General features: G+C 51.4%; 1 protein-coding gene and 1 long non-coding RNA gene across 3 annotated transcripts in view; one reads left to right on the top strand and one right to left on the bottom strand.

Annotated features, from left to right (window-relative positions):
• Positions 1-27,769, top strand: part of LOC119564357 — an 88,211-nt gene that overhangs the window by 18,877 nt on the left and 41,565 nt on the right. The window lies entirely within an intron of this gene.
• The window catches only part of LOC102946828 (deleted in malignant brain tumors 1 protein), a 62,855-nt gene that overhangs the window by 8,310 nt on the left and 26,776 nt on the right, over positions 1-27,769 (bottom strand). Inside the window, exons 6-11 of the mRNA XM_043534839.1 lie at positions 27,222-27,551; positions 23,983-24,312; positions 18,156-18,485; positions 17,011-17,340; positions 15,720-16,049; positions 14,774-15,103 (exon numbers count right to left, since the gene is read on the bottom strand). Of these exons, the coding sequence (XP_043390774.1) occupies positions 14,774-15,103; positions 15,720-16,049; positions 17,011-17,340; positions 18,156-18,485; positions 23,983-24,312; positions 27,222-27,551 (1,980 nt within the window). The remainder of the gene's footprint in view (positions 1-14,773; positions 15,104-15,719; positions 16,050-17,010; positions 17,341-18,155; positions 18,486-23,982; positions 24,313-27,221; positions 27,552-27,769) is intronic.

Raw genomic sequence — 27,769 nt, 5'->3', positions numbered from 1 at the left:
CAGCCCGGGAGTACTGACCCCCCTGCCAGACAGAGCCCCTTCCTGACCCTGGCCCTTCAGCACAGCTCCAGGGACACAGCCCCGTCCACTCACCCTCTTAGATGGAGCCTGCACCGGGGCCGTGCTCAAGGGCTGGAGTCAGCAGGGGCCCTGTCCAGCAGGGGTCCAGTATTCACAGGCGCATCTTTCTACTCCCCTCCCGACCCTGAGCGCAGCCCTGTCTGCTTTCCCTGAGAAGCACTGAAGGGTCGGGAGGGGAGTGGAAAGATGCGTCTGTGAGTACTGGCCCCTGCTGTTGGAATACAGGATAAAAGGTGTCCCGTGCTGACTCAGTACGGGACAGGCAATTTTCTGTTTAAATAAGCGACATCCCTTGTAATGTGGGACTGTTGGCAACCCTAGATGAGACCCAGAGCAACATCTGTCAACAAATGCTTCCTTACTGGGCCACATCACCCTAGGCTACACAAAGGCAGCACAGAAAAAGGGGAAGGGTCTGGTAAAACAGCAGAAATAGCTCCATCTGACACAGCCGTTTCCAAACTCCACCCCTGCAGAATGTGATTGACAGCACCCTGCGGGTTGGCCACTCTGGGTAGGCAGATTGCAGAAATTCCCTCAGGTGTAAGTCTTTCTGAGCTCAGCAATCAGAGGAGAAACAAGGGAATGCCGTGCACTGTACAATGGGCCTGCAGCAGAGTCGTTGTCCCTCCCAGAAGCCTCACAGCTGCTCAGATGAAACCGTTCAAGACAGTGAAGGAAGAACTGGATGAGCATTTCATGCCACGCTGCACGGTGGTGTCTGAGCAGGAACAATTTCACTTATGTAAGCCAGAGAAGGGGGAGCCAGCGAATGAGTTATAAGAGCCCAGGAGCACCTAGTCGAACACTGTGGCTATTGGGTGGTGAGTGAAGAACGTATCAGAGACAGGCTCACGGTAGGGCTGAGGGTCAGCCAACTATCAGAATGACCCCAAAATGTACCCAACTAGACTGTTGCTGGTCTGAGTTCCAGAGAGTTCAGGAGAAGGAAGATTAATAGAAAACTCAGCAGAAGAGGGACTTTGACAGGGGCCACAGAGTCAAATCCTTGGGAACACCGAATCCCAGCGATCACACTGGGGTGGAAGATTCTTGAGAAAAGGGAGCAGCACTGGGATGTGCTGGGACCCCTTGATCCTACTTTGTTAGGGAATCATCTGTTGGAACTGGTGTCACAGTTTTGTAGGTTCTAAAGCCAGAAGGGACCATCGTGATCATCTATTCTCACCTCCGGTATAACACAGGCCAGAGAACTGTCCAGAAACAATTCCTAGAGCAGATGGTTTAGAAAAATGTCCAATCTTGATTAAAAAATTGCCAGCAATGGAGAATCCACCACAACCCTTGGAAAATTGTTCCAATGCTTAATTACTGTCACTGGTACAAATGTATGCTTTATTTCCAGTCTGAATTTGTCCAGCTTCATCTTCCAGCCACTGGTTTGTACTATACCCTTCTCGGCTAGACTGTTTGTTCCCTATGTAGGGACTTATAGATTGTGATCAAATCACCTGTGACGGGGTGGGGGAACCCCATCCAGTGTGGGGTGAGTGCACCCCATCCTCCGAGCTGCCTCAGGTCGGTGAGGCCAAATGGCTAGAGTCAATACAATTGCCTCTGCCTCCAGTACTGTATAGCCTAGTGATCAGAGTCAATTCGGCTGCCCTTGTCCTCAGGGGATAGAAAACCTGATGGTAAGTGTTGATATGGATCCTTTATCCCTCAGGGCTGTGTGGCCCAATGGCCAGAGTCAATAGGACTTCCCCTGCACCTCAGAGCTGTGTGGTCCAGCCTCAAGAGGACCGTCAACTAGCGGTCCAAGCTCTGGTTTGGAGGAATAGGGGTTGATAAGGAGGGCCCCCCTAGCTTTCCATGCCTTCAGCAGATTAACATGATACATGCGCATTGCACGACATCACACTGGTAGCTAGATTTCATAATCTACTGGTCTGACCCGCCGAGTGACCTTGAAGGGACCTTGCCACTTAGCCAGGAGTTTGGATTCCATCGAAGGTAACAGGAGTAGAACCCGGTTTGAAACTCAGTAAGTGGGCCCCTCTGTTATATTGCTGAGCCTGGGTCCTCTGGGCCTGTGTTAAATTTTCTCTTGCAAAGGTCCCCAGCATCAGGAATCGTTCCCGCAACTGCAACACATGATGAGCCACTCCCTTCACCCTCTCGATGGATGCCAGGCCAGAAGAACCTCCGTGATACCCTCTGGAGGGTTTTTTCTCTGAGTGGGCCACATGTAAAAGGCCCCAGTACAATTTTCAAATAACCAACAGCTGTCAGAGCATTTCTTAGGTCTGGGGTTCCTCCACTACCCTATAGAGGCAGTCCCATCTTGAAGTAGGGCCCCAAGAGGTCTGGGGCATACCCTCTTCCTCCTGGTCCTTAAGCGTGGCCTGTTCCCAGGCTCGACTAAGAGTCAGGTCCTCTTGTTGTTTGTGGACGAAATCACCATCACTCTCAAGTTCTGCATGTGAATCTTCTTGTCTCTCACTCAGGCAGACACACCCATAGATCAGGGATCCTCACAAGCTGAGAGGGTCTTCTAGGCTGTGACTGAGGAGCTCCCTCAGTGTTGTCCCATCATTTTCCGCTATTAGCGAGTAATGGGTGCATCCTTGCAAGAGTTTCCAAAACCACAGCTAGTCCCACCCCAAGATCACTGGATAGTCCAGTTTAGGGGCCACACCAACTGGAAGGGCTGCACTACGGTGGGAGATGTCTAGCGTTGCCCAGGTAGTTGGATAAGAGCGCACATCTCCGTGGATGCATTGTAATGGTATTTGGGTCTTGTTTGGCTCAGGATCTGGGATCAGTTCACCCTGGAAAAGGGTCTGGCTACATCCAGAGACAATCAGTGCCACTGCGGGTGTCCCATTTACAAGCACAGGGACTCCGAGCATCCCCGGGGTCCTCTTTCAAGTGCGTGGTCTGGATACCCAAACAGTTACTATCCATATAGTGACAATCCCAGAGGAAATATCCCTCTTGGCCACACACACAAGAACAGTCCCGGGCTTCCTCAGCTGATGGGTATGCTTTTACCAAGCCAGTCTCTGCTCAGGGGTCTTCCTCCTGCCGAGTTGAGACTCGGGTGGCTATCAATCTCCGGGTCAGGTCTGAGGTAATGCCCAGGCACCCAGATGAATGTCATGGCCCTCCAGGTTTAGTCTGGTGTGTACTTTCCCCAACGGCTTACCTCTTCCCCCTGACTCACCAGTCGTGTGAGATTGCTCCACACTTTCGGCTGTTAAGTAATCTTCCAGCAGTACAACGGCATCCACAAGTGTCACAGGCTGGTGTCACTATACCCTTTTCTTCCCTCCTGCCAGGAGGATTTGGGTGAACTGCTCGAGGTTTACAGCCTCTGCCTCCTGGGCTCCAGACCTCTTGTTGGGCTCCAGCCACCTCCAGGCATAATCTCTGAGGCATTGGGCTCCTGCACCTCGATCTAGCCCCGGTGGGGAACCGCTCACGATGGGACCACTGCTGGTACCAGTCTGGTCAAGGATGGCCACCTTCACCTTGACATAATCCAAGGCATCCTGGTGATCCAAGTTTTGGTAAGACAGCTGGGCTGGCCCCAGGTATGGGGCTAGAAGGGTAGCCCAGTGTTCTGGAGGTCACTGAGCGGCCATGGCCACCCTTTAAAAGTCACTGGGAAGGCCTTGGGGTCATCCCCAGGCCCCATCTTGGCAAGTTGCAGTGGGAGGCCAGGCAGCATGGACCCTGGGTTGGACTCTGTCGGGGTGACAGTCAAAGCCCCCCTAGGCCACAGTAGCATTGCCATCTGCTGAACTAGCCTTTGCTGCTGGCCCTGTGGCTGCACAGGCCGTTCACTCATCAGTAGCTGTTGCTAGTTAGCAATCGGTTGCAACAGCTCCGCCGGGTGCTGCTGTTGCTTGTGGTCGCTGGCTCTCAGGTAACCACTGCAAGACTTTGTCAAACTCCACTTCTAATCCTAATATTCTCCCAGTGCTAATGCACTACAACACACACATGGAAAACCCGTCCCTCTGTCAGGTTCCTAGCGTAAGCCTATCAGGAGGCTTCGATTGGTGCCCATGTTCTGCACCATGTGTGACGGGGTGAGAGAACCACAACGAATGTGGGTGAGTGCACCCCATACTCTGAGCTGCCCTCTGCCTCAGCACCATGAGGCCAATGGCTACGGTCGATATAATTGCCTCTGGGATGGTATGGCTCAGTGGTCAGAGTCAATTCTTCTCCCCTTGTCCTCGGGTAGAAAACCTAATGGTAAAGGTCGATACAGATGCCCTCTCCCTCAGGGCTGGATGGCCCAAAGGCCAGAGCCAATAGGACTGCCCGTGTCTCAGGGCTGTGTGGCCCAATGGCCAGAGTCAGCAGAGTTGCCCTCACTCGCAGGGCAGTAAGGCCTTGTGGCCAGAGTCAGCAGAGTCGCCCTAATCTGCAGGGCAGTAAGGTCTTGCAGTCAGTGCCAATGGGCCACCAGCTGGGGGTGTGTGTGGTGGCCAGGGTAGGAGGACCCAGGGTCCCAGCCCAGGGCACTACCAGTGGTGGAGCGCTCCGTCACTGAGTCAGCGGAGCTCCAACCAAAATACACCAACTTCCCACAGGACTATAGCTAGTCCCCCCCGGGCCACTTCCTACCATGGCTCTTGGAGCTGCCGTCGAGATCACCAGGCTTCTCGAGCATGCGGTTCCCAGTGACTCTGATCCCTCTCGGGTGTCCGCATGCACTTGGGCATATCTCTGGTCTCGGTGCCTCCGGCATCCACAGTCAGGGGTTCCAGCTGTTCCTGGGCAGGAGCCAGCAAGGAACATCTTTCCTCCTCGGTGGTCAGCCCAAACTGAGCCTAGCTGCTCCCTTTTATACTAGGGCTGCACCTGAAGCATGCCCAGTAGGGACCTGGGGATATGACTTCCTCAGCTCACAGCAGGGAGTTAACACTTCCCCTTCCAGTATGGGGTGAGTGCACCCCCCCCCCACATCACCCTTTAACCTTCTCTTTGTTAAATAGATTGAGCTCCTTGAGTCTACCATTACAAAGCATGTTTTCTAATGCTTTAATCAGTCTCGTGGCTCTTCGCTGAACCCTCTCCAATTGATCAACATCCTTCTTTAATTCTGGACACCAGAACTGGACACAGGATTCCAGAAGCAGTCACACCAGTGCCAAGTACAGAGGTAAAATCACCTCTCTGCTCCCATTTGAGATTCCCCTGTTTATGCATCCCAGGATCACAACAGATCTATTGCCCATAGTGTCACACACCCTGAGCAGGGCCAGGCAGGAGATTCCTCCTCTGGCACAGTAAGGCAGGAGATCATTCACACTACCTCAGGCACAGCAAGGCAATAGATCGCTCAAACTTCCTCGGGCAGGGCGAGGCAGGAGATCTCTCACACTGCCTCGGACACAGTGAGGCAGGAGATTACTCACACTCCCTAAGCAAGGCGAGGCAGGAGATCGCTCACCCTCCCTTGGGCAAAGGTGTCCTCCTCTCATCTCCCCTCCAATTGGCTCAGTCATCCTTCCATCCCCCTGGGTTCACGCTATCACAGAGCTCAACATCCTTGGCAAATTGATACACTGCAGTATTCTCCAGTTCCCATGTATGCCGCAAGAAGCTTGTCTCCCTTTTTCGTCAGACCCAATAACCTGAGTTATGTATCCAACACATGTTCTTGCTGCTCCTCTCTGCAGATATTAAGGATCTGATACTTTCCTGTCTTATCTGTCAGCAGGGAGAGGCAAAAGTCCTTTGGGAGTCATGCCCTGCCCCAACCTACTAATGGTCCCACAGATGGACTTGAAAAGACCACTGCCAGAAACACTGCTTGGAAATTGGTAGTCACTGACCATGTACGACACTTTCCCAAAGCATGTGGTGCTGCAGTGACTGAAGGGTGAAAGGACTGAAACAGCTATGACTGCACTGATGAAACAGATAGGGTTGCAGTTCATCCCACCAGGCTGCGTCTGCAGTTACGAGGAGAAGGACTTTGTATCACGGTTACTGCACGAGGTTTGCTGAGAACTCCAGATAACCAAGGTGAGTACCCGTGTTGCCTATCCTGTGAGTAAAGGGGCAGTGGAGAGAGTAAACCACACCACTGGTTCCATTCGTACAGCCTGAGTCGATGAAGACCAACAAGATTGGGAAATGAAGATATCATCTGTTATCTTAGCACAGCCATCAATCAACTATCCCTTACTCTGCTTCTGAGATAATTTGTGGACCCTGAAAACCCAGGCTTCTCAGGGACTTGATGGTCAGCAGCAAGCACTGGCCAGGCCCCCTGCACCCTCACAGCTCAGAGATGCAGTGGAGTCTTAGGGCAGGTCGACACTACCAACTCATTGTAGCTGCGCTGCTGTAGCGCTTCTGATGAAGACGCTCTGAGCCAGGGGGTTTCAACCTTCTTTCATTTGCGAACCTTGAAATATTTCGAATGGAGGAGGGGACCCCTTTGGAAATCTCAGAAATAGTCTGTGGTCCCCCAAGGGTTCATGGACCACAGGCTGAAAACCACGGTTCTATGGTAACGACAACCTTTTGTTGACCCGTTAGGCACAGTCTGCAAACACCCGGGGCCCGCGGACCACAGATTGAAAGCCACTGCTCTCAGCCAAGGGGAGAGCTCTCCGGATGGCTTACTAACTCCGTCTCCGTGAGAGGCAGTAGCTATGTCCACGGGAGACGCTCTCCTGCCAACGTAGCACTTTCTACATGGGGAGCTGAGGTCTGTATAGCTACGTCACTCAGGGGTGCGGATTTTTCACAGCCCTGAGCAACGTAGTTATACCGAAGTAATTGTGTCGCGTAACCCTGGCCTTGTCTCAGTGGCCTGAGGACAGCATTCCAGCAGGTGGAGGAAAAGAGGAGCCGGAAGGGAGCGTGGCAGACACGAGATGCCAGGAGAGAGGAGAATGGAATGCCCGTGCAGGAAGGACAAAAGGTGCAGCAGCGGCTACACGACTGGAAAAAGCCTCCTGGAAAACAATCCCAAACGTACTCCTTTTTGGAGGGGACTTTACGTGGTCATTAACAGCTGAACAACTTATCCTTGCTGATACCGAAAGCAAGAGCATGCAGCTTACCTGAGCACACTGCCATCTTCTACAGACAGCCTGTCCATAACACTGATACTCTTCTACAGACAGCCTGTCCACCACAGATAGGCCTCACCGAGAGGGCATGAGCCCTGAACTCACTGATAATCTAGGTCCAGCTATGACTGATGTCTCCATGAGCGAATACAGGACTCGAGCAGGCAGAGTGACAAGGAAACCTGTGTGGATGGCAGAGTACCTGGGTTCCTAGGAGTTATTGTTTTAAATTCTCATTTAACTGGCAGTAGGGAGGGGAAAGCTCTAGTGATCAGTGCAGACAGCACCAATACCAACAGATGGGGCTGATGCTGGATCTTTATCTGAGTCTTAAGTTACAGAGGATGACGCAGAGAAGGAGCAAAGAAGCCCAGACACAGCCAGAGAATCGCTGATCATGTGACCTTCTGAAACATGCTAAGAGCTTTGGGGTCAGGGTGAGCTGAGAGAGACTTTGAACTGTGAGCAACGAAACTCTCCCCCTTTGTTTGATTTCTGCTGTGTTCAGCGAGACGGGACTTTGTACATGCTTTGTACATAACCAGGGCTGCGTTGCAGAAATCCAGCAATGTTAATAACTGTCTCCCTCCTCTTACTTGATATTCCTCCACTTATACATCGCAGGATCACGTTTGCCCGCTTAGCTACAGCATCTTCAACCTCCCCTTCTATCAGAAACAACCCACTTGATCCTGAAAATTAGCTAACTGCTCCGATCAAAAAGGAGTAACTACAGTAAAAAGTAGTGTTTGTAATGTATCAGGAACAAACAGAAATTCTAGGAATGGCCTAGAGCCGATGCATGGCAGGGATGGTAAAATTGTCAATAAGGATGCAGAAAAGGCAGACATGGGAGATCAGTATTTCTGTTTTGCCTTTGGGAAGAAGCAGGATTACAGGTTCGGTTGATAAATATAACAGTATTTATGTACTATATGTAAGCACGATCTGAATGAGGGAAAGGACACTTGCCCAATGTACTCTGGGGTGGGTATTTGCTCATGGTCATATGCTTTTGAATGGTGGTTGTGGTGTTTTCCCAAACTAATGCGGGTTCCTTTTGCCTTTTCATTAGATATTATCTTTGCTATACGCAGAGTCAGTGCTTGCAAGTTGGCAAGTATTGCCTTTGCGAGGCGCCCAAGGTGGTGTTTAATTTTCCCAGATCAGTGGGTGGGGGCTTGAGCCGGTTCTGTTTTGCTTTGTTTTGTATTGTGTTTTTTCTGTTTTGTATGGACCCTGACCCTTGCTGCCAGCTCCACCTGCCAGAAGGTTGCCCATACTTAGACTCTGTAAGGAGTCTGACATTCTGATAAGAAACATTAACACTATGCAGAACCAACATAGCCCAGATCAAATGGATTAAAAAGTGGCTCTCAAAAATAATTGTAAATGGGGAATTGTCATCCCACAGGGGGTGTTTCTGGTGGGGGTCTCTCAGTGAGGTGGTCTTGATCCAGTGATATTCAGTATCTTTATCAGTGATCTAGAAGAGCATATCAATTCCTTGTTGGTAAAGTCTGCAGGAGACACACAGACTAGTGGAGCGGTAAATAATGATGAGGCCAGGTCCTTTCTACACAGCAAACTGGGTCACTTTGTAAGATGGACTCATTTGAACAACATGTATTTAAGTACAGACAAGTGTGAGGTCACACACCTAGGAACAAAGGCCCATGTCTTCAAGGGTATTTAGGTGCCTACGTCCCATTGACTGCACTGGGATGTGGCTGCCTGAGTCCCTTTTGGGATATAGGCCAAATAACATAGGTCACGTGTACAGTACAGGGGACTGTAATGTGGAAAGGAATGACTCTGCAAAGAATGTAGTGGTTGTGGTAGAAACCAACTGAACATGAGCTCTCTGCTCGGTGCTGTAGCTAGGAGGGCCACTGCAATCCCAGGATGTATAAATTGGAGAATGATGTTGAGTGGGATCAGGGAAGTGGTATCACCTCCGTAAAAGGCATTAGCGAGACCATTACTGGATATTGTATCCAGCTCTGGTGTCCACTCTTCAAACGGGATGATGACCAATTGGAAAGAGTTTAGAAAAGAGCGCCAAGTAGGGTCTGAGTTCTGGAAAACCTGCATCACAATGAAAAAACGTAGGAAGCTCTGTCATAGAATCACAGAATATCAGGGTTGGAAGAGACCTCAGGAGGTCATCTAGTCCAACCCCCTGCTCAAAGCAGGACCAACCCGAACTAAATCATCCCAGCCAGGGCGTTGTCAAGCCAGGCCTTAAAAACCTCTAAGGATGGAGATTCCACCACCTGCCTAGGTAGCCCATTCCAGTGCTTCACCACCCTTCTAGTGAAATAGTGTTAAATTTGCAAATGAATTTTAGTTCTGCAGTTTCTCTTTGAAGTCTGTTTCTGACGTTTTTTTGTTCAAGTATGGCTACTTTTAAATCTGTTATAGAATGTCCAGGAAGACTGAAGTGTTCTCCTACTGGCTTTTGTATGTTACCATTTCTGATGTCCTGATGTCTTCTTCTTCATTTGCAAATTTAACACCATTAATTAGGGCTTGAATAGGAACTGGGAGTGGCTGGCTCACTACAAAAGCAGCTTTCCCTCTCCTGGAATTGACACCTCCTTATCAATTATTGGGAGTGGACTACATCCACCCTGATCGAATTGGCCCTGTCAACACTGGTTCTCCACTTGTAAGGTAACTCCCTTCTCTTCATGTGTCAGTATATAATCCCTGCATCTCTAATTTTCACTCCATGGATCTGAAGAAGTGGGTTTTTTTACCCACAAAAGCTTATGCCTAAATAAATCTGTTAGTCTTTAAGGAGCCACTGGACGCCTTGTTGTCCTCTTCATACCAGCTGCCAACTAGACATTGAGCTGTTGATCACTACTCGTTGAGCCCGACGAACTAGACAGCTTTCTATCCACCTTATAGTTCATTCATCCTATTTAGTTTAATTAAGAGAAAGTTAAGACATGACTTGATTACACTCTATCAGTACCTATTGGAGGACATAGAGGGCTCTTGAATCCAGCAGGCAAAAACAGAATGAGATCCAGTGACTGAAGCTAGATATATTCAGAAATATCAGGGCATTGATACCAGTGAGGTTAATTAATTCCTGAAACAATGTATCTAGGGACATGTGAGATCCTCTGGCACTTTAAGTCTATACAGGAAGAAGAAGACTGGCATTTTTCTTAAAAATCTGTTATAACTCAAACAGAAGTTATGGCCTTGGCTCAAGAGAGATTCTCTCTAGCCTTGTTTTGCTGATGGCCTGACTCAATGCTCAAAACGCTCCCCTCCAGCCTTAAACTCTGTTAGTCTGAACAGGCTCCACCCACCGAGACTGCATGAGAATGGGAGAACAGGATCTCTCCTCACCACTGAAATGAAGCCACCTCTTGGGTAGGGCCAGGCAGCTGAGAAACAGGACAGGGAAATATGGCTCAGCTGTTTAGAACAGGAAGTGGGGAAGCAGCCTGAGTCCAATCATAGCTCCTGAAGAACATTACAGGTTCAGGATTAATTAACTAAGATGCAAATTGGCCACAAGAATGGGGATCCAAGACCTACTCTTGACAAAGTGATTCTCATTTCTAGTCCATGTAATTGGCTATGGGCTCAATTTGACACCATATCCAACCAGTGGGGTCTGTGATTACACAGTGCCCCATTGTGCCATAGCAGGGCAGGGGGTCATAGATTCATCGACTCCAAGGCTACGATGTACCTTTTTGAGCATCTAGTCTGATCCTAGAGCAGAGCTTTTACAGAAACATCCATTCTTGACTCAACAATTGTCAGTAATGAAGAATCCACCACAACCTGTGGTAATTTGTGCCAGTGGTTAATTACCCTCACCATTCTAAATGTATACCTCATTTCCACTCTGAATTTGTCTAGCTTCAACTTCCAGCCATTGGATCCTGTTCTACCTTTCTCTGCTAGATTGAAGAGCCCTTTATTAAATAGGTTTCAGAGTAGCAGCCGTGTTAGTCTGTATTCGCAAAAAGAAAAGGAGTACTTGTGGCACCTTAGAGACTAACAAATTTATCTGAGCATAAGCTTTCGTGAGCTACAGTTCACTTCATCGAATGCATCTGATGAAGTGAACTGTAGCTCGTGAAAGCTTATGCTCAAATAAATTTGTTAGTCTCTAAGGTGCCACAAGTACTCCTTTTCTTTATTAAATATTTATTCCCCAGGTAGATTCTTGTAGACTGTGATCAAGTCACCTCTTACCCTTCTCTTTGTTAATAGATTGAGCTCCTTGAGCCTATCACTGTAAGGCTCTTATCCTTTAATCATTCTTGTGGCTCTTCTATGACTCTCTCCAATTTATCAACATCCTTCCTGGATTGTGGGCACCAGAACTGAATACAGTATTCCTGCAATGGCCACAGCAGTGCCAAATATACAGGTAAAATATCCTCTCTACTCCTGCTCATGATTCCTCTCTTAATACATCCCAGGATTGCATTAGCCCTTTTGACCACAGAGTCTCAGTGGGAGCTCATGCCCAGCTGATTGTCCACCACAACCTGGAAATCTTTTTCTGAGTCACTGTTTCCCAGGATATAATCCCCCACCATGTAAACATGATCTGCATTCTTTGTTCCTAGATATAGATGTTTACATTTAAATGTACATTGTTTGCTTGCACCTAGTTTACCAAGCAATCCAGATCAGGCTGAATCAGTAACCTATGCACTTCATTATTTACCGCTCCCCCAATTTGTATCGTCTGCAAATTTTAATGCCTATGATTTTATATTTTCTTCTCAGTCATTGATAAAAATGTTAAATATCATAGGTCCAAGAACCACTCCCTGCCATGTTAATTTTATACTGTTCTAAGTTTTTTAATCAAAATGTTTTGCGGTACCTTACAGAAGTCTAAGTCTATTTCATCCACACTATTACCTTTGTCAAGCAAACTGGTAATCTCATCCAAAAAAAAAAAAAAAAAAAAATCAAGTTAGTCTGACAAGATCTATTTTCCATAAACCCATGTTCATTTCCATCAATTACATTACCCTCCTTTAATTCTTTATTGTTTGACTCCCATATCAGCCACTTCATTATCTTCCCTGGGATTGACGTTAGGCTGACAGGCCTTTAATTAGCCGAGTTATCCCTTTTACTCTTTTTAAAAATTGGCACAACATTAGCTTTCTTCCTGGCTGCTGGAGCTTTCCTAGTGCTCCAAGACTTATTCAAAATCAATAATAACAGTCCAGCTCCTTACTTGGCTGTTTTAAAACCCTTGGATGCAAATGATCTGGATCTCCGATGAAGTGAGCTGTAGCTCATGAAAGCTCATGCTCAAATAAATTGGTTAGTCTCTAAGGTGCCACAAGTACTCCTTTTCTATCTACCTTTTGTGGCTTCTGTTTAACATCCTCCTGACAGATCAGTGGAAGGGACAGAGTATTATCATCACCATATGGTGAGACTATACGATCTCTTTTTCCCAAATACAGAACGAAAATATTTATTGAACACTTCTGCTCATTCTGCATTGTTATTGATATATCTCCCATTTCCATCTAAGCATGGACCGATATCATTGTCAGGATTCTTTTGGTTCTTAATATATTTTAAAAACACCTTCTTGTTGCCATTAACTCTGCTGGCCATAGATGTCTTATTCTGCCCCTTTGCTTCCCTTATCAATTTTCTACTAACTAGAACAATCAAATGGGGATGAAGGCCTCTCCACACAGCACACACACCCCTCTCTGCAGTAGAGGCTCACAGCACAGTGGTTGGGTGCTGGGGTCAGCACTAACTCAGACAGGAAAGCATGCTCTATTGAGCTTCCCAACAGGCTCTCTGCAGCATCAACAGTGCAAGGGAAGGTGAGAGTTACCTGAGCACACAACACTGGCATCTTCTGCATAACTGAAGTTATGATCTCCCCAAGGCCTAGCCCTGCATTCGGAGATGGCAGCTTCTGACCCCGTGCAGTTAACATCATTTAGCCAGGGACAGTCAGATCCATGTCCAAACCGAGCCCCATGTGGCACTGATAAAGCCGTTCCACAGCCCAGCACACAACTCAAGCATCATGTAAGTCCCAGTTGCCATCACACCCAGTTTCCCACTGCTGGTTATGAAACATCTTGACTCTCCCAGCCCAGCGACTGTGGCCATTCGCTAGCTGGAACAAAGACATTTCTGAGATGCCTGAGCCTTCAAACACCCAAGGGAATAAACACTGAGAGATTCCTGTCCCTCTGATTGCTAGAGATGCTGGGGAACGTAGCGCTGAGGGGTCTGAATGGCCTCCGCACACAGCGACTGCCTGTCCCGGGCTGAATCACCACCACTGACATCCAGCTCGCATGGTGGTCCCTGAGCTGCTCCCTGCAGCACAGGCTCTCAGCACCACACTGGAGTGTTGGGGTCAGCACTGACTGTGAGGGCAGAGTGCCCCCTACTGAGTTCCCATCCCCCTCCCTGCACCATGGTGATTGATGTGGGTTACCTGAGCACATAACACTGGCGTCTTTTCTGTGGTGAAAGTTATGGTTTCCCCAAGGCTTAGCCATGCATTCACTGAGGGAAGCTTCTGATCCTGTGCAGTGAACATCATCCAGCCAGATGGGATCAGACCCTAGCCCAAATCAAGCCCTGCCTGGGGCTGATAGTGCCGTCTCACAGCCCAGCTGCCTCCACATGATGGCAGCTTCACATAACTGCGAGTTGTCGTCACACACAGTCCCCACTGCTGATTGTGAGGCACCTCAACTCTCCCAGCACAGGGATTTGGGCCACTCACCAGTTGGAGTGGAGCAAAGCCTAGACTGACTGAGCCTGTAAAAACCCCAAGGGTATAATGACTCAGAGAGATTCCTGTGCCTCTGATCTCTAGTGACGCTGGGGAACTTAGCGCCTTCTGCTGACCGGTCTGAACAGCCTCTATATGCAGCGCCTGCCTATCAAGGACTCACTCCCCAAATCTGACATGCAGCCACCGCTAGGATGAAACAGGGCAGCTGAGAGACCAGGCACAGAAATTCATTGGCTGTGTAGGAGAGGAAGTGAGGAAGAACCATGTCTCCAGTCACAGCTTTAGGGGATGTTACAAAGGTCCAGGAGTAATTAGCTGAGATGGAAATCACCCCGAGTGATGACGGGAGGAACCCCACACTTCATAAAGGGATCCCAGGTTTCTACTGCCCCTGAGTGGCTGCAGGCTCTATTCAACCCCAAATCCCACAAATGGGATCTACAGTTACCCAGCGCCCCATTGTACTGTCGTGGGGCAGGGGGATCAGAGTGATCAGCGCCAGGACAGGGTCTCTCACAGAGGCGCACGTACTGCTCCCTGCAGCGCAGGGCCTAAGTGCTGTGCTGGGGCACTGGCTCAGCACTGACTGCGAGGGGAGAGCGCCCCCTATTGAGCCCCCACCCCGCTCCCTGCAGTACAGGCACATAGACTTGTGCAGGGGAAATGGGGTCAGCACTGACACTATGGGAAAAGTGACACTTACTGTGACCCCGAACCGGGTCCCTGCAGTACAGGCCCTTAGCACCATGCTGGGGCACTGGGGTCAGCGCTGACTCAGACAGGAGAGCTGGCTCAGCCTGATCCCTGCAGCACTGACAGTGACGTGATGGAGGAGGGTTACCTGAACACTCGACACCAGCATCTTCTCCATGGTGACAGTTATTGTCTCCCCAAGGCCGAGCCCTGCATTCGGAGAGGGCAGCTTCTGTTCCTGTGCAGTGAACGTCATCCAGCCAGATACGGTCAGATCCTCGTCCAAACTGAGCTCTTCCAGGGGCTGATAACGCCGTTCCACAGCCCAGCTGCCTGCACACGACTCCGGCATCTGTTATGTCCCAGCGGTCATCACACACGGTTCCCCACTGCTGGTTGTGAAACACCTCGACTCTCCCAGCGCAGAGACTAGAACCATCAACCAGTCGGACTGGAGCCTGCTCTGGAATGGCTGAGTCTGCAAATGCGCCAAGGGAATAAACACTCAGGGAGATTCCTTTGCCTCTGATCACTAGTGACATTGGGGAACGTGGCGCCTCGGATCTGATCAGTCTCTACACATACCAATTGCCTGGCAGGGGCTCATTCTGCCCTACTAATACACAGCCACCTCTGGGGTGGGAACGGGCAGCTGAGAGACAGGCCATGAAAACTCATGGGCTATATAGGAGAGGGAGTGAGGAAGAACCCTGTCTCCAGTCACACCAGTGGGAGATGTTACAGATTGAGGGGTAATTAGCTGAGATTGAAATCACTATGATGGGGGTAGGAGCTTTATAAAGGGACCCAGGGTTTCTACTGCCCCTGAGTGCCTGGAGGCTCCATTCGACCCCAAATCCCACAAATGGGATCTATGGTTACCCAGCGCCCCATTGTGCTGTTATGGGGCAGGGGATCAGAGTGATCGGCAACGGGGAGGGTCTCTCACTGAGGCGCACGTACTGCTCCCTGCAGCGCAGGGCCTAAGCGCTGTGCTGGGACACGGGGCTCAGCACTGACTGCGAGGGGAGAGCGCCCCCTACTGAGCCCCCATCCCGCTCCCCACAACACCCACAGTGATGGATGAGAGTTACCTGAGCACACAACACTGGCATCTTCTCCGTGGTGACAGTTATGGATTCCCCAAGGCCGAGCCCTGCATTCGGAGAGGGCAGCTTCTGTCCCTGTGCAGTGAACGTTATCCAGCCAGATGGGATCAGAGCCTCGCCCAAATTGAGACCCGCCTGGGGCTGATAATGCCGTCCCACAGCCCAGCTGCCAGCACACGACTCTGGCCTCAGTTAAATCCCAGCTGTCATCACACACGGTTCCCCACTGCTGGTTGTGAAGCACCTCGACTCTCCCAGTGCAGCGATTTGGGCCATTCACGAGTCGGAGCTGAGTCTGCTCTGAAATGTCTGAGTCTGCAAACACCCCAAGGGAATAAACACTCAAGTAAGTTGCTGTGCATCTGATCACTAGTGACCCTGGGGAAAGTAGCACCTCCCACTGACGGCTGTGAACCACCTCTGCAACTGCCTGTCAGGGCTTCACTCCCCACCACTGACATTCAGCCACCTCTGGAGTGGGACAGGACTGCTGAGAGACCGGGCACAGAAACTCATGGGCTATGTAGGAGAGGGAGTGAGGAAGAACCCTGTCTCCAGCCACATCACTGGGGCATATTACAGGTTCAGGGGTAATTAGCTGAGATGGAAATCACCCGGAGTGACGGTGGTAGGAACCCCACACTTCATAAAGGGATCCCTCAGTGGCTACAGGATTCATTCAACCCCAAATCCCACAAATGGAACCCATGGTTACCCAGCACCCCATGCGTGCTGTAGTGGGGCAGGGGATCAGAGCGATCAGCGACGGGGAGGGTCTCTCACTGAGGCACATGTACTGCTCCCTGCAGCGCAGGCCGTAAGTGCTGTGCTGGGGCACTGGGGCCAGCACTGACTGCGAGGGGAGAGCGCCCCCCACTGAGCCCCCACCCCGCTCCCTGTAGTACAGGCCCTGAGTGCTGTGCTGGGGCACTGGGGCCAGCACTGCCTGCAATGGGAGGACGTTATTCTTGAAACCGCCACCCTGCCTCCTACAGCACAACAGCCGTCAGCACCCTGGGACACTGGGGTCAGCACGAACTCCAGAGCGAAAGGCCCCCTTGTGCGGTCCCCAAACGGCTCCCTACAGCACAGTACCTTCACCCACATGGGGGCCAGCACTGACTGCGAGGGCAGAGCAGTCTCTCAGGAGCCCGCACGCTTTCCCTACAGCACGGGCCCCTGGCACAGTGCTGTTACATTGGGATCTGAACTGACTGCCCCGTCTTGAGCTCCTACCCCACTCCCTGCAGCATCCACCAGGATGGCGGAGGGTTACCTGAGCACACAACACTGGCATCTTCTCTGTGGTGACAGTTATTGTCTCCCCAAGGCTGAGCCCTGCATTCGGTGAGGGCAGCTTCTGTCCCTGTGCAGTGAACGTCATCCAGCCAGATGGGGTCAGAGCCTCGCCCATAGTGAGCATTGCCTGGGGCTGATAACGCCGTCCCACAGCCCAGCTGCCTGCACACGACTCTGGCATTCTGTAGGTTCCAGTCATCATCACACACAGTTCCCCACTGCTGGTTGTGAAGCACCTCGACTCTCCCAGTGCAGCGATTTGGGCCGTTCACCAGTCGGAGCGAAGTCTGCTCTGAAATGTCTGAGTCTGCAAATGCCCCAAAGGAACAAACACTCAGGTAGGTTCCTGTGCATCTTATTGCTAGTAATGCTGTGGAACTTAGGGCCTCCCACTGACAGGTCTGAACAGCCTCTAAACAGAGCACCTGCCTTTCAAGGACTCACTCCCCACCTCTGATATGCAGCCACCTCTGGGGTGGAACAAGGCTGCTGAGAGACAGAGCACAGAAACTCATGGGCTGTGTAGGAGAGGAAGTGAGGAAGAACCCAGTCTCCAGTCACAGCTGTGCGGGGCGTTACAGGTTCAGGCAAATTAGTTGAGATGGAAATCACCCGGAGTGACGGTGGTAGGAACCCTACACTTTAAAAAGGGGCCCCTGAGTGGCTGCAGGCGCCATTGGACACCAAATCCTGCAAAAGGGATCCACAGTTACCGAGCGCCCATTGTGCTGTAGCGGGGCAGGTGGATCAGAGCGATCAGCGACGGGGAGGGTCTCTCACTGAGGCGCACGTACTGCTCCCTGCAGCGCAGGCCGTAAGTGCTGTGCTGGGACACTGGGCTCAGCACTGACTGCGAGGGCAGAGCGCCCCCTACTGAGCCCCCTTCCCGCTCCCTGGAGCGCAGGCATGTAGAACTGTGTGGGGAAAATGGGGTCAGTGCTGACAACATTGGAAGAGCGACATTTCCTGTGGCCCTCAACGGGCTCCCTGCAGTACAGGCCCTTAGCACCATGCTGGGGCACTGGGGTCAGCGCTGACTCAGACAGGAGAGCTGGGTCTGTGCTGAAAGCTTCCCAGCCCAATCCCTGCACCACCCACAGTGAAGTGATGGAGGAGGGTTACCTGAGCACACAACACTGGCATCTTCTTCGTGGGTACAGTTACTGTCTCCCCAAGGCCTAGTTCTGCATTGGGAGAGGGCAGCTTCTGTCCCTGTGCAGCTGACATTATCCAGCCAGATATGGTCAGATCCTTGCCCAAAGTGAGCCCCGGCGGGGGCTGATAACGCCGTCCCACAGCCCAGCTGCCTGCACACAACTCCAGCATCCTGTAGGTCCCAGCTGTCATTACACACGGTTCCCCACTTCTTGTTATGAAACACCTCGACTCTCCCAGCGCAGCGACTCGAACCATTCACCAATCGCAGCTGAGTCACTTCTGAGATGCCAGAGTCTGCAAACACCCAAGGGAATAAACACTCAGGGAGGTTCCTGGGCATCTGATCTCTCGTGTCGCTGGGGAATGTAGTGCCTCCTGCCAATGGATCTGACCGGTCTCTGCACACAACCACTGCCTGTCAAGGGCTCCCCACCACTGACCAGGATAATCACTTGGGCAATGTTGAAGTTTGTCCACTCCCCTTCCAGCCAGCTCTCACCTAGTTAGGCAGACTGGACTGCAGTCTGACCTACTGCTCCCACTAGAGCACTTAATGAAAAAGATCACCCCCCACACTACTGGCAGGAACCTCCTGGGGAGCAGATTTACACCCTCACTCCTGGGGCTGGTATTCCCTCCAGTGGGATACTGTGCAGTGCTGCAGGGCAGATGCTGTCATAAGCATCTTGGTGATTGGGAGATGAACACAGTCACCCGTGTCTTTAGTGGTTGCCTTAGCCTGACATCAGCATCGAATTTACATGTGTTGGCTCCATAGCTCCCTGAAAACATCACCCAGAGTCCAGGAACAAACCATCCCAATGTGTAAAAAGAATATTAAATATGGCAGGCGACCTGCTTGGCTTAACAGTGAAATCCTTGCTGATCTTAAACACAAAAAAGAAGCTTACAAGAAGGGGAAGATTGGACAAATGACCAGGGAGGAGTACAAAAATATTGCTCAGGCATGCAGGAGTGAAATCAGGAAGGCCAAATCACAATTGGAGTTGCAGCTAGCAAGAGATGTTAAGAGTAACAAGAAGGGTTTCCATAGGTATGTTAGCAACAAGAAGATCAGGGAAAGTGTGGGTCCCTTACTGAACGGGGGAGGCAGAGGATGTGGAAAAAGCTAATGTACTCAATGCTTTTTTTCCCTCTGTCCTCACGAACAAGGTCAGCTCCCAGACTACTGCACTGGGCAGCACAGCATGGGGAGGAGGTGACCAGCCCTCTGTGGAGAAAGAAGTGGTTCAGGACTATTTAGAAAAGCTGGACAAGCACAAGTCCATGGGGCCAGATGTGCTGCATCCAAGAATGCTAAAGGAGTTTGCGGATGTGATTGCAGAGCCATTTGGGGTTCCAAAGAGGGTGGATCTAGACTGTTCTCAATGGTAGTAGATGACAGAATGAGGAATAATGGTCTCAAGTTGCAGTGGGGGAGGTCTAGGTTAGATATTAGGAAAAACTTTTTCACTAGGAGGGAGGTGAAACACTGGAATGCGTTACCTAGGGAGGTGGTGGAATCTCCTTCCTTTGAGGTTTTTAAGGTCAGGCTTGACAAAGCCCTGGCTGGGATGATTAGGTGGGGATTGGTCCTGCTTTGAGCAGGGGGTTGGACTAGATACCGCCTGAGGTCCCTTCCAACCCTGATATTCTATGATTCTATGATCCCCCGTGAGAACTGACTGGAGCGCAGTGACGGCTGGCAGCAACCTGCTGCGCTCCAGGCTGACAAGGGTTGCGCCCAGTGCAGAGGCAATGCACACTTCCTCCAAGCAGATCGGCCCCCTCCTGAAGCAAACACCTGCCCCTGCGATTCCTCCTGACTTGCCACGACTGACTTGGCAACATCGTTTTGTGGCAGCTATTGCTGCACTCATGTCTAGTGCTGCCAGCCCAGGACCAGCCTCAGATGAATGACGGCGGAGCTGGGCTGAGAAGCTGTGTCCTCACAGAGGGGCAGCAACTCTGGGGTACAGAGACTGGCTTGCTGATGAATTTCAGAAGCCCTAACTTCTATCTTCCTATTTGCAACCTGGGACACATATCCTTGACTAGGCTTCACGGGCCCCTGACAGGACTGGCCAGAGGGACTGCTGCAATGCAGAGTTTTGGCTTAGCCTGATCTTCTCAAGCAGTCATTACATCTTCAAAGAGCGACTGGAATTCAAATTAGAAATAATAATACAACAAGTAGAAGTGCCTGGGTTCTAGCCCAGGCTGTTCCATGGGCTCACAAAGTGATCTGGGGCAATCCTCTGTGTTTGGGTTCCTTCTTCTGTTAAGCATGGATAATAGCTACCCACCATTTCATAAAGGTGTTGTTTTAAAATTAAGGTTTGCATAGAGCAGGGGAAAGGTAAATTGTTCTGGTAAGTGATAGGTAGCTTTTTTTAATAGTGGCAGAAGCTGTAAAAAGAACAGTAAGGAGTGACCAGGGAACAGAGTGGGAGGACGAGAGAGAGCAAAGGTTAATGAAACAAGAGGTGGGGCAGCAATACAGATGGTCACACGTGATGGAGGAGAGCCCCGTTAGAAGACTGGACCTTGAGGATGCACAGTCAGACGGCTGAACAAGCTAGAGCAGGGATCGGCAACCTTTGGCACGCGGCCCGTCAGAGAAATCCGCTGGTGGGCCAGGATGGTGTGTTTACCTGCAGCGTCTGCAGATTCGGCCGATCGCAGCTCCCACTGGCCGCGGTTCGCCGTTCCAGGCCAATGGGGGCTATGGGAAGCGGCACAGGCCGAGGGATGTGCTGGCTGCCACTTCCCACAGCCCCCATTGGCCTGGAACGGCAAACTGCGGCCAGTGGGAGCTGCAATTGGCCAAACCTGCAGATACTGCAGTAAACAAACCAGCCCGGCCCACCAGCGGCTTTCCCTGATGGGCCGCGTACCAAAGGTTGCCGATCCCTAAGCTAGAGGTAAGCAAGGTTGGAATGAGCTATCCCCTGACAGCTAGTGATGAGCTGGGGAGGGGAAAAGGGTTCAGGACCAGATGGTATTTACATGAACACACCCACTCTGCCTAGGTATCCAGTAGAGAGAGCTGTGTTGGCTGGTGTTGGGTTACAAATCACTGTAGTACTGAATACAGGCGCAATGAAATGTTGTTACCCTGATTATGTGAGTAAAGGGCAGCACAACTGTGCTTAGCTTGCCCTGACTGAGGGGGTCACCCACAACTGAACTGAACTCACTAACCAGGGGGCTCAGACACCAGACCCCTATCAAGAGTGAGAGGGAGTGAAGATGGTTTTTCCTGCTGAGGGCTCTGTGTAAGAGGTCTAGGCATGGTTCAATCTGCTACCCTCCCTCCCCCTTCAAAGGTAGAGCTAATTAAGGCTCCATTAGGAGTCTTTTTGGTTTAAATGATCACTAGAGCTGAAATCACCTGCTATGAGACAGTGTTTCTGCTCAGCCTGCTTCAGCACCGAGGTCTCTCCACTAAGAGCTGACAGTCGCTGGGTGGAGACTCAAGAGCTAGACCTGCAGAGGTCACAGTAGAGAGGCTGGGGGCAGCAGGCGGTGAGGGCGAGCAGAGTGGTGAGTGGCTGGCAGGGCAGCTGCCACCAGAGCAAGCACCCAGACAGCACAGCGAGCCAGGCCCTCTCCTCCCCACCCCCATGGTGGGAGCTGAACTCACACAGGTGCACCTCTGCATCTTCACTAACTAAGGACAACCACTGTGAGTGGGGTGTGGTGGAGAGAGAAGGGAGGGGCATGTTAAAGGAACTTTTGGTTGCTGGACTAAAGAACCTGAGGCAAGACACTGTCCGATGTACTCTGGGATAGGTGGTTTGGTCATGATTAAACCTATTTCCGGCGTTTTCTCAAGTTAATGCTCGGTTACTTCTCTCCTTTTATTAAAAAGTTTCTTTTCTGCACTGAGACTCTGTGCCTGCGAGCGGGGAAGCTTTGCCTCATAGAGGCACCCAGGGGGTGGTGTGTAATTGTCCCAGGCTACTGGATGGGAACTCAAGCCAGTTCTGTGGTATTGCTGAAAAGGAACCCCTAGATATTGAATTCAGCCCTGGTCGCTGCCGACTCCACCTGGCAGAAGGGTTACATAGATATTGACTTGTGAAATATGCAAAAGAAGAAGACTCCCGCCACTGACAGGCAGCCGCTTCTGGGGTAGGACAAAGCAGCTGAGAAACAGGACAGGGAAATATTTAGGCTGTGTAGGACAGGAAGTGTCCTATATCCAGCTGTTGGGGAAGTTACAGGTTCTGGGCTAATTTCCTGAGATGCAAATCCTTCGGAACACAGTGATTATAGAAATTGGTTCTTGAGAAATTGGCCCTGGATTTTTAGTCTGAGTGAGCGGCTGCAGGCTCCATTGACACCAAATCTAACCAGTGGAAGCTATAGTTACCCAGCCCCGCATTGTGCTGCAGAGGGGTCTGGCCCAGGGATAACTAGATGCCAACTGGCAGAGGGCATAGGGATGCCTAGAGTTATACGGGGGTCCCCTGGGTGAGATATATGCACAATAGCTCACCAAAGGTGGCATGTGAGGTCTCTGCCAAGAGCCAGCAGCACACTCGTCACCCTAATGGGGGCAAGATGTTTGTATGGGACATAGCTGAAGAGAGATGTAAAATGTGGAATATGAGGCTGCAGAAGTGCTGAAGTGAAGCTTGTCATCTTCGCCATGGCAATCCCTTCGGCTGAGTCAATGAGCACACAGAACAAAGCACAGCCGTGGAGACGGGCTATATTCACTGTCTGGGCCCAGTGAGGGCCTGAGAATTTGCAAAGACCAAGGACCCTCAGCACAAGTCTCCGAAGAGAGACCTCCTCTGGGAAGAGACAATGGTCTGTACCTACAAAGAAAGAGGAGAGGGGACAAGAGCTCCCTTTCACCCAGGAGGTGGCTGACAGTGTTTGTCCCAGGAACAGGAGATCACAGCCAAGCCTGGAGTAAAACGCTGGAAGGACTGTGGGGTGAGTGTTGCTCTACCAGACAGAAAAGTATCTCGTTCAGTGAGTCTAGGCACTAGTCAAGGTGGTATGATTTTATTGGCCATGGAATCATTTCTTTCCAACCCTTCTCCTTGCTACTCCTCGAATTTCTACTCTCTGTGAAATCACTTGTCCTTGTCACTATGAAGTGAACTAGGGCTGTGCATTGATTGGGGAAGAGATGGGAGGTGGAGCTGGTCAGCTGGGGGCCCTGTTCCTTTGGGAGCAGCGGATCTGTGACTGCTGTGAATGCCCAATGGGACAGGAGCTGGGAGCTGTAGGGGGACACTCGGAGGGCTGGGGGCTGGAGTGTGCCTATTGCCAACCTGGAGAGAGGCCATGCCTCAACGCCTAGAGGGCACAGCTTGTGTGGCCTATGGCTGAGGGAGTTGGGGAGCTGCCCCCCAGCGGGCACAGACAAGGCTTCCTCATGCTAGGGGCCCATGGCACTGCACTGGGGCATTAGGGCAAGCACAACTGCAAGGGGAGAGCGCCCCCTACTGACACCCAGGCCTCCTCCCTGCAGCACAGGTCCCTTGTCACTGCACTGGGGCACAGGGGCCAGCACCGACTTCACGGGGAGAGCACCCCCTACTGAGCCCCATGTCGCTCCCTGCAACACAGGCCTATAGATCCGTAGAGGGGAATTAGGGTCACCACAGCGTGTGAGAGGAGAGTGTCCCCTACTGGAACCACCATATAGCTCCCTGTAGCACAGGCCTCAAGCACCATGCTGGGGTTAGTAATGGCTGTGAGGGGACAATGCCCTGTAATGAGCTTCCCACCCTGCTCCCTGCAACACGCACTGTGAAATGAGGATTACCTGTGCAAACAACACCAGCATCTTCTCCGTGGTGACAGTTATTGTCTCCCCAAGGCCGAGCTCTGCATTCGGAAAGGCCAGTTTCTGTCCCTTTGCACTGAACATCGTCCAGCCATATACGGTCAGATCCTCGCCCAAATTGAGCCCTTCCTGGGGCTGATAACGCCGTCCCACAGCCCAGCTGCCTGCACACCACTCTGGCCTCAGTTAAATCCCAGCTGTCATCACACACGGTTCCCCACTGCTCGTTGTGAAGCACCTCGACTCTCCCAGCGCAGCGACTCGGGCCGTTCACCAGTCGGAGCTGAGCCACTTCTGAGATATCGGAGTCTGCAAACACCCCAATGGAATAAACACTCAGGGAGGTTCCTGTGCATCTGATCAGTAGTGATGCTGAGGAACGTAGAGCCTCCCACTGGTGGGTCTGAACAGCCTCCACACACAGCTACCACCTATCAGGGTCTCACTCCCCACCACAGATATGCAGCCACCACTAGGGTGCAGCTGAGAAACAGGAGAGAGAAATCTGGCCCAGTCATTTAGGGAGGACATGGGGAAGAATTCTGCATCTAGTCACCATGGTGCCAAATATTAAAGGTTCATGGCTCATCAGCTAAGATGCTAATTGGCCGGGGCAATGGGGTTAAGAGCCTGATGCTTGACAAAGTATCCCAGGGTCCCTACTCCTTGTGAATGGCTGCAGGCTCCATCTGACACTGAATCTGATCAGCGGGATTCATACATCCCAAGACCCAAAGTGCCCACTGTGACCACCTAGTCTGACCTCCTGTGTAGCACAGGCCAGAGACCTGCCCTGGAGTAATTCCTCAGGCAGATCTTTGAGAAACAGCCAATCTTGATTTAAAAATTACCAGGGAGGGAGGATCCCCCACAGCCCTTGGTAAGATGTTCCAACAATTAATAATCCTCATCGTTACAAATTTATACTTTATTTGTAATCTAAATTTGTCTCTCTTCAACTTCCAGCCATCGGATCTTATTAATCACTTGCCTGTAAGATTGAAGAGTCCTTTATTATCACATTTCTGTTCCCCATGATGGTAATTATAGACTGTGATCAAGCGGTCCCTTCACCTTCTCTTTGTTAATCTAAACAGATTGCGCTCCTTGCGTCTGTCACCACAAAGCAGGTTTTCTAATCCTTTGATCATTCTCATGGTTCTTCTCTGAACCTTCTTAAATTTATCAGCATCCTTCTTGAATTGTGGGCAAGAGAACTGGACACAAGATTCCCGCAGTGGTTGCACCAGCACCAACTACAGAGGTAAAATAACCTCTATACAGCTACTCGAGATTCCCCTGTAAGTGCATCCCAGGATTGCACTAGCCATTTTGGTCACAGAGTCATACTGGGAGCTCCTGTTCAGCTGATTATCCACCACCCACTCCCAAATCTTTCTCAGAGTTAGGGCTTCCCAGGAGAGAGTCCCCCCTCCTGTAAGTACAGCCTGCATTCTGTGTTTCTAGATGTATAATTTTACATTCGGTCATGTTAAAAGGCATCTTGTTTGCTTGCACCCAGCTTACCTAGTGATTTAGATCACTCTGTGTCAGGGACCTGTCCTCTTCACTATTTACCAGTCTCCCAAATTTTGTGTCATCTGCAAACTTTCTTAGTGATGTTTTTATGTTTTTCTCTAGTCCCTTGATAAAATTGTTAAATAGTGTAGAGCCAAGAAGTGATCCCTCAGGACCCCAGTCAAACACATTTGCTCGATGATGATTCCCCATTCACAATTACATTTTGAGACCAGGAAGTTGGCCAGTTTTTAATTGATTTATCATGTACAATGTCGATTTTGCATCGTTCTCGTGCAGTGCCAAGTCAAAAGCCTTACAGGAATCTAGAGCAGGAGTGGGCAAACTACGGCCCGTGGGCCAGATCTGGCCCCTCAGGGCTTCGGATCCAGCCTGCGGGATTGCCACCCCTGTGGCGCTGTGGGTGCCGCGCTGCTCCCGGAAGCAGCCAGCACCACGTCCCTGCAGCCCCTGGGTGGGGGGAGGGTGGCAGAGGACTCCGTGCACAGCCCTCACCCTTGGGTTCCACACCCCAAGCTCCCATTGGCTGCAGTTCCCCATTCCCGAGAGTGGCGCAGGGCCAGGGCAGGCAGGGAGCCTGCCTTACTGGTTCCGCACCACTGCCACCCTGGAGCTGCTCCAGGTAAGCGGCCTGGGCCAGAGCCCGCACCCCAAACCCCTCCTGCATCCCACACCCCAACCCCCTGCCCTGAGCCTGCGGCCACACCCCACACCGCTCCTGCACCCCAACCCCCCACCCCCTGCCCTGAGCCCCCTCCCATACTCTGCACCGCTCCCCTCACCCCAACCCCCTGCCCTGAGCCCCCTCTTACACCCCGCATCCCTCATCCACCCCAACCCCTTGCCCTGAGCCCCTTCCTGCACGCCGCACCCCTCCCACACCCTGCACTCCCTCCCGCACCCCAACCCCCACCCCAGCCCTACATTCATGGCCATGCATGCAATTTCCCCACCCAGCTGTGGCCCTCGGGCCAAAAAGTTTGTCCACCCCGATCTAGAGAGATGAGGTGAGTGAGGTAATGTCTTTTATTGGACCAGCTTCTGTTGGTGAGAGAGACAAGCTTTGGAGCTTACTCTTCAGGTCTGGGCTCTGTGTGGCTCGAAAGCTTGTCTCTCTCACCAAGAGAAGTTGAGCCAGCAAAAGACATTTCCTCACCCACCTTGTCTCTCTTGTATCCTGGGACCAACATGACTGCAACTACACTGCATACAAAAATGGCAGATGTCTAAGCAGAGCACATCAGGGCTCTTCCTTTAGGCAACCAAACCTCTCATCTCATCAGAATAAGACAGCAAGTGAGTCTGATGAGAACTCACTGGTCACAGAGCGCCCATAGGGCTGGAGCTGGGTGGGGGGATCAGAGTGAGCAGACATGGGAGAGGGACACTCACAGCGATGTATACACCTCAGCCTGCAGCACGGTGCCCTAGCACCACGCACTGACTCAGAGAGAGAGCAGCCCCCTCCTGTCATCTCCAAACTGCTCCCTGCAGCAAGGCCCTTAGACACGACCTGGGGCTTTGTGGTAACGCAGGAGTCTGCAGGGAAAGCAGCCTCCGCTGAGCCCCAGCCCAGCATTTTGCATCAGGGTCAGAACTCACTGTGAGGGGAGAGCGCCCCAGTGAGTCCCCGAACTGCTTCTCGCAGCACTTACAGGGGCATGACAAAGGAGGGTTACCTGAGCACACAACACTGGCATCTTCTCTGTGGTGACAGTTATGGTCTCCCCAAGACTTAGTCCTGCATTCGGAGAGGGCAGCTTCTGACCCTGCGCAGTTAACCTCAGCCAGCCAAATTGGCCCAGATCCTTGTCCAAACTGAGCCCTCCCTGGGGCTGATAACGCCGTCCCACAGCCCAGCTGCCTGCACACGACACCGGCACCGGTTATGTTCCAGCCGTCATCACACACTGTTCCCCACTGCTGGTTGTGAAACACCTCGACTCTCCCAGCACAGCGACTTGGGCTGTCCAGCAGTCGCACTTCAGCCAGGTGTGGAAGGGCTGAGTCTGCAAACATCCCAAGGGTGTAGTCAGAGAGATTCCTGTGCATCTTAACATTAGCAATGCTGGGGAATGCAGCGCCTCCCACTGATGGGTCTAAACAGCATAAGCACACAGCGACTGACCATCAAGGGCTCACTCCCCACCACAGACATGCTACCACCTCTGGGGTGGAACAGGGCAGATGAGAGAGTTTACGGAAAGCTGGCCCAGTAGTTTAGGCA

Source organism: Chelonia mydas, chromosome 23 (genome assembly GCF_015237465.2).
Source record: "Chelonia mydas isolate rCheMyd1 chromosome 23, rCheMyd1.pri.v2, whole genome shotgun sequence".
In the NCBI taxonomy this organism is placed as follows: domain Eukaryota; kingdom Metazoa; phylum Chordata; order Testudines; family Cheloniidae; genus Chelonia; species Chelonia mydas.
The sequence above is the reverse complement of the archived record's forward strand: the minus strand, read 5'-3'. Positions and strand labels throughout refer to the sequence as shown.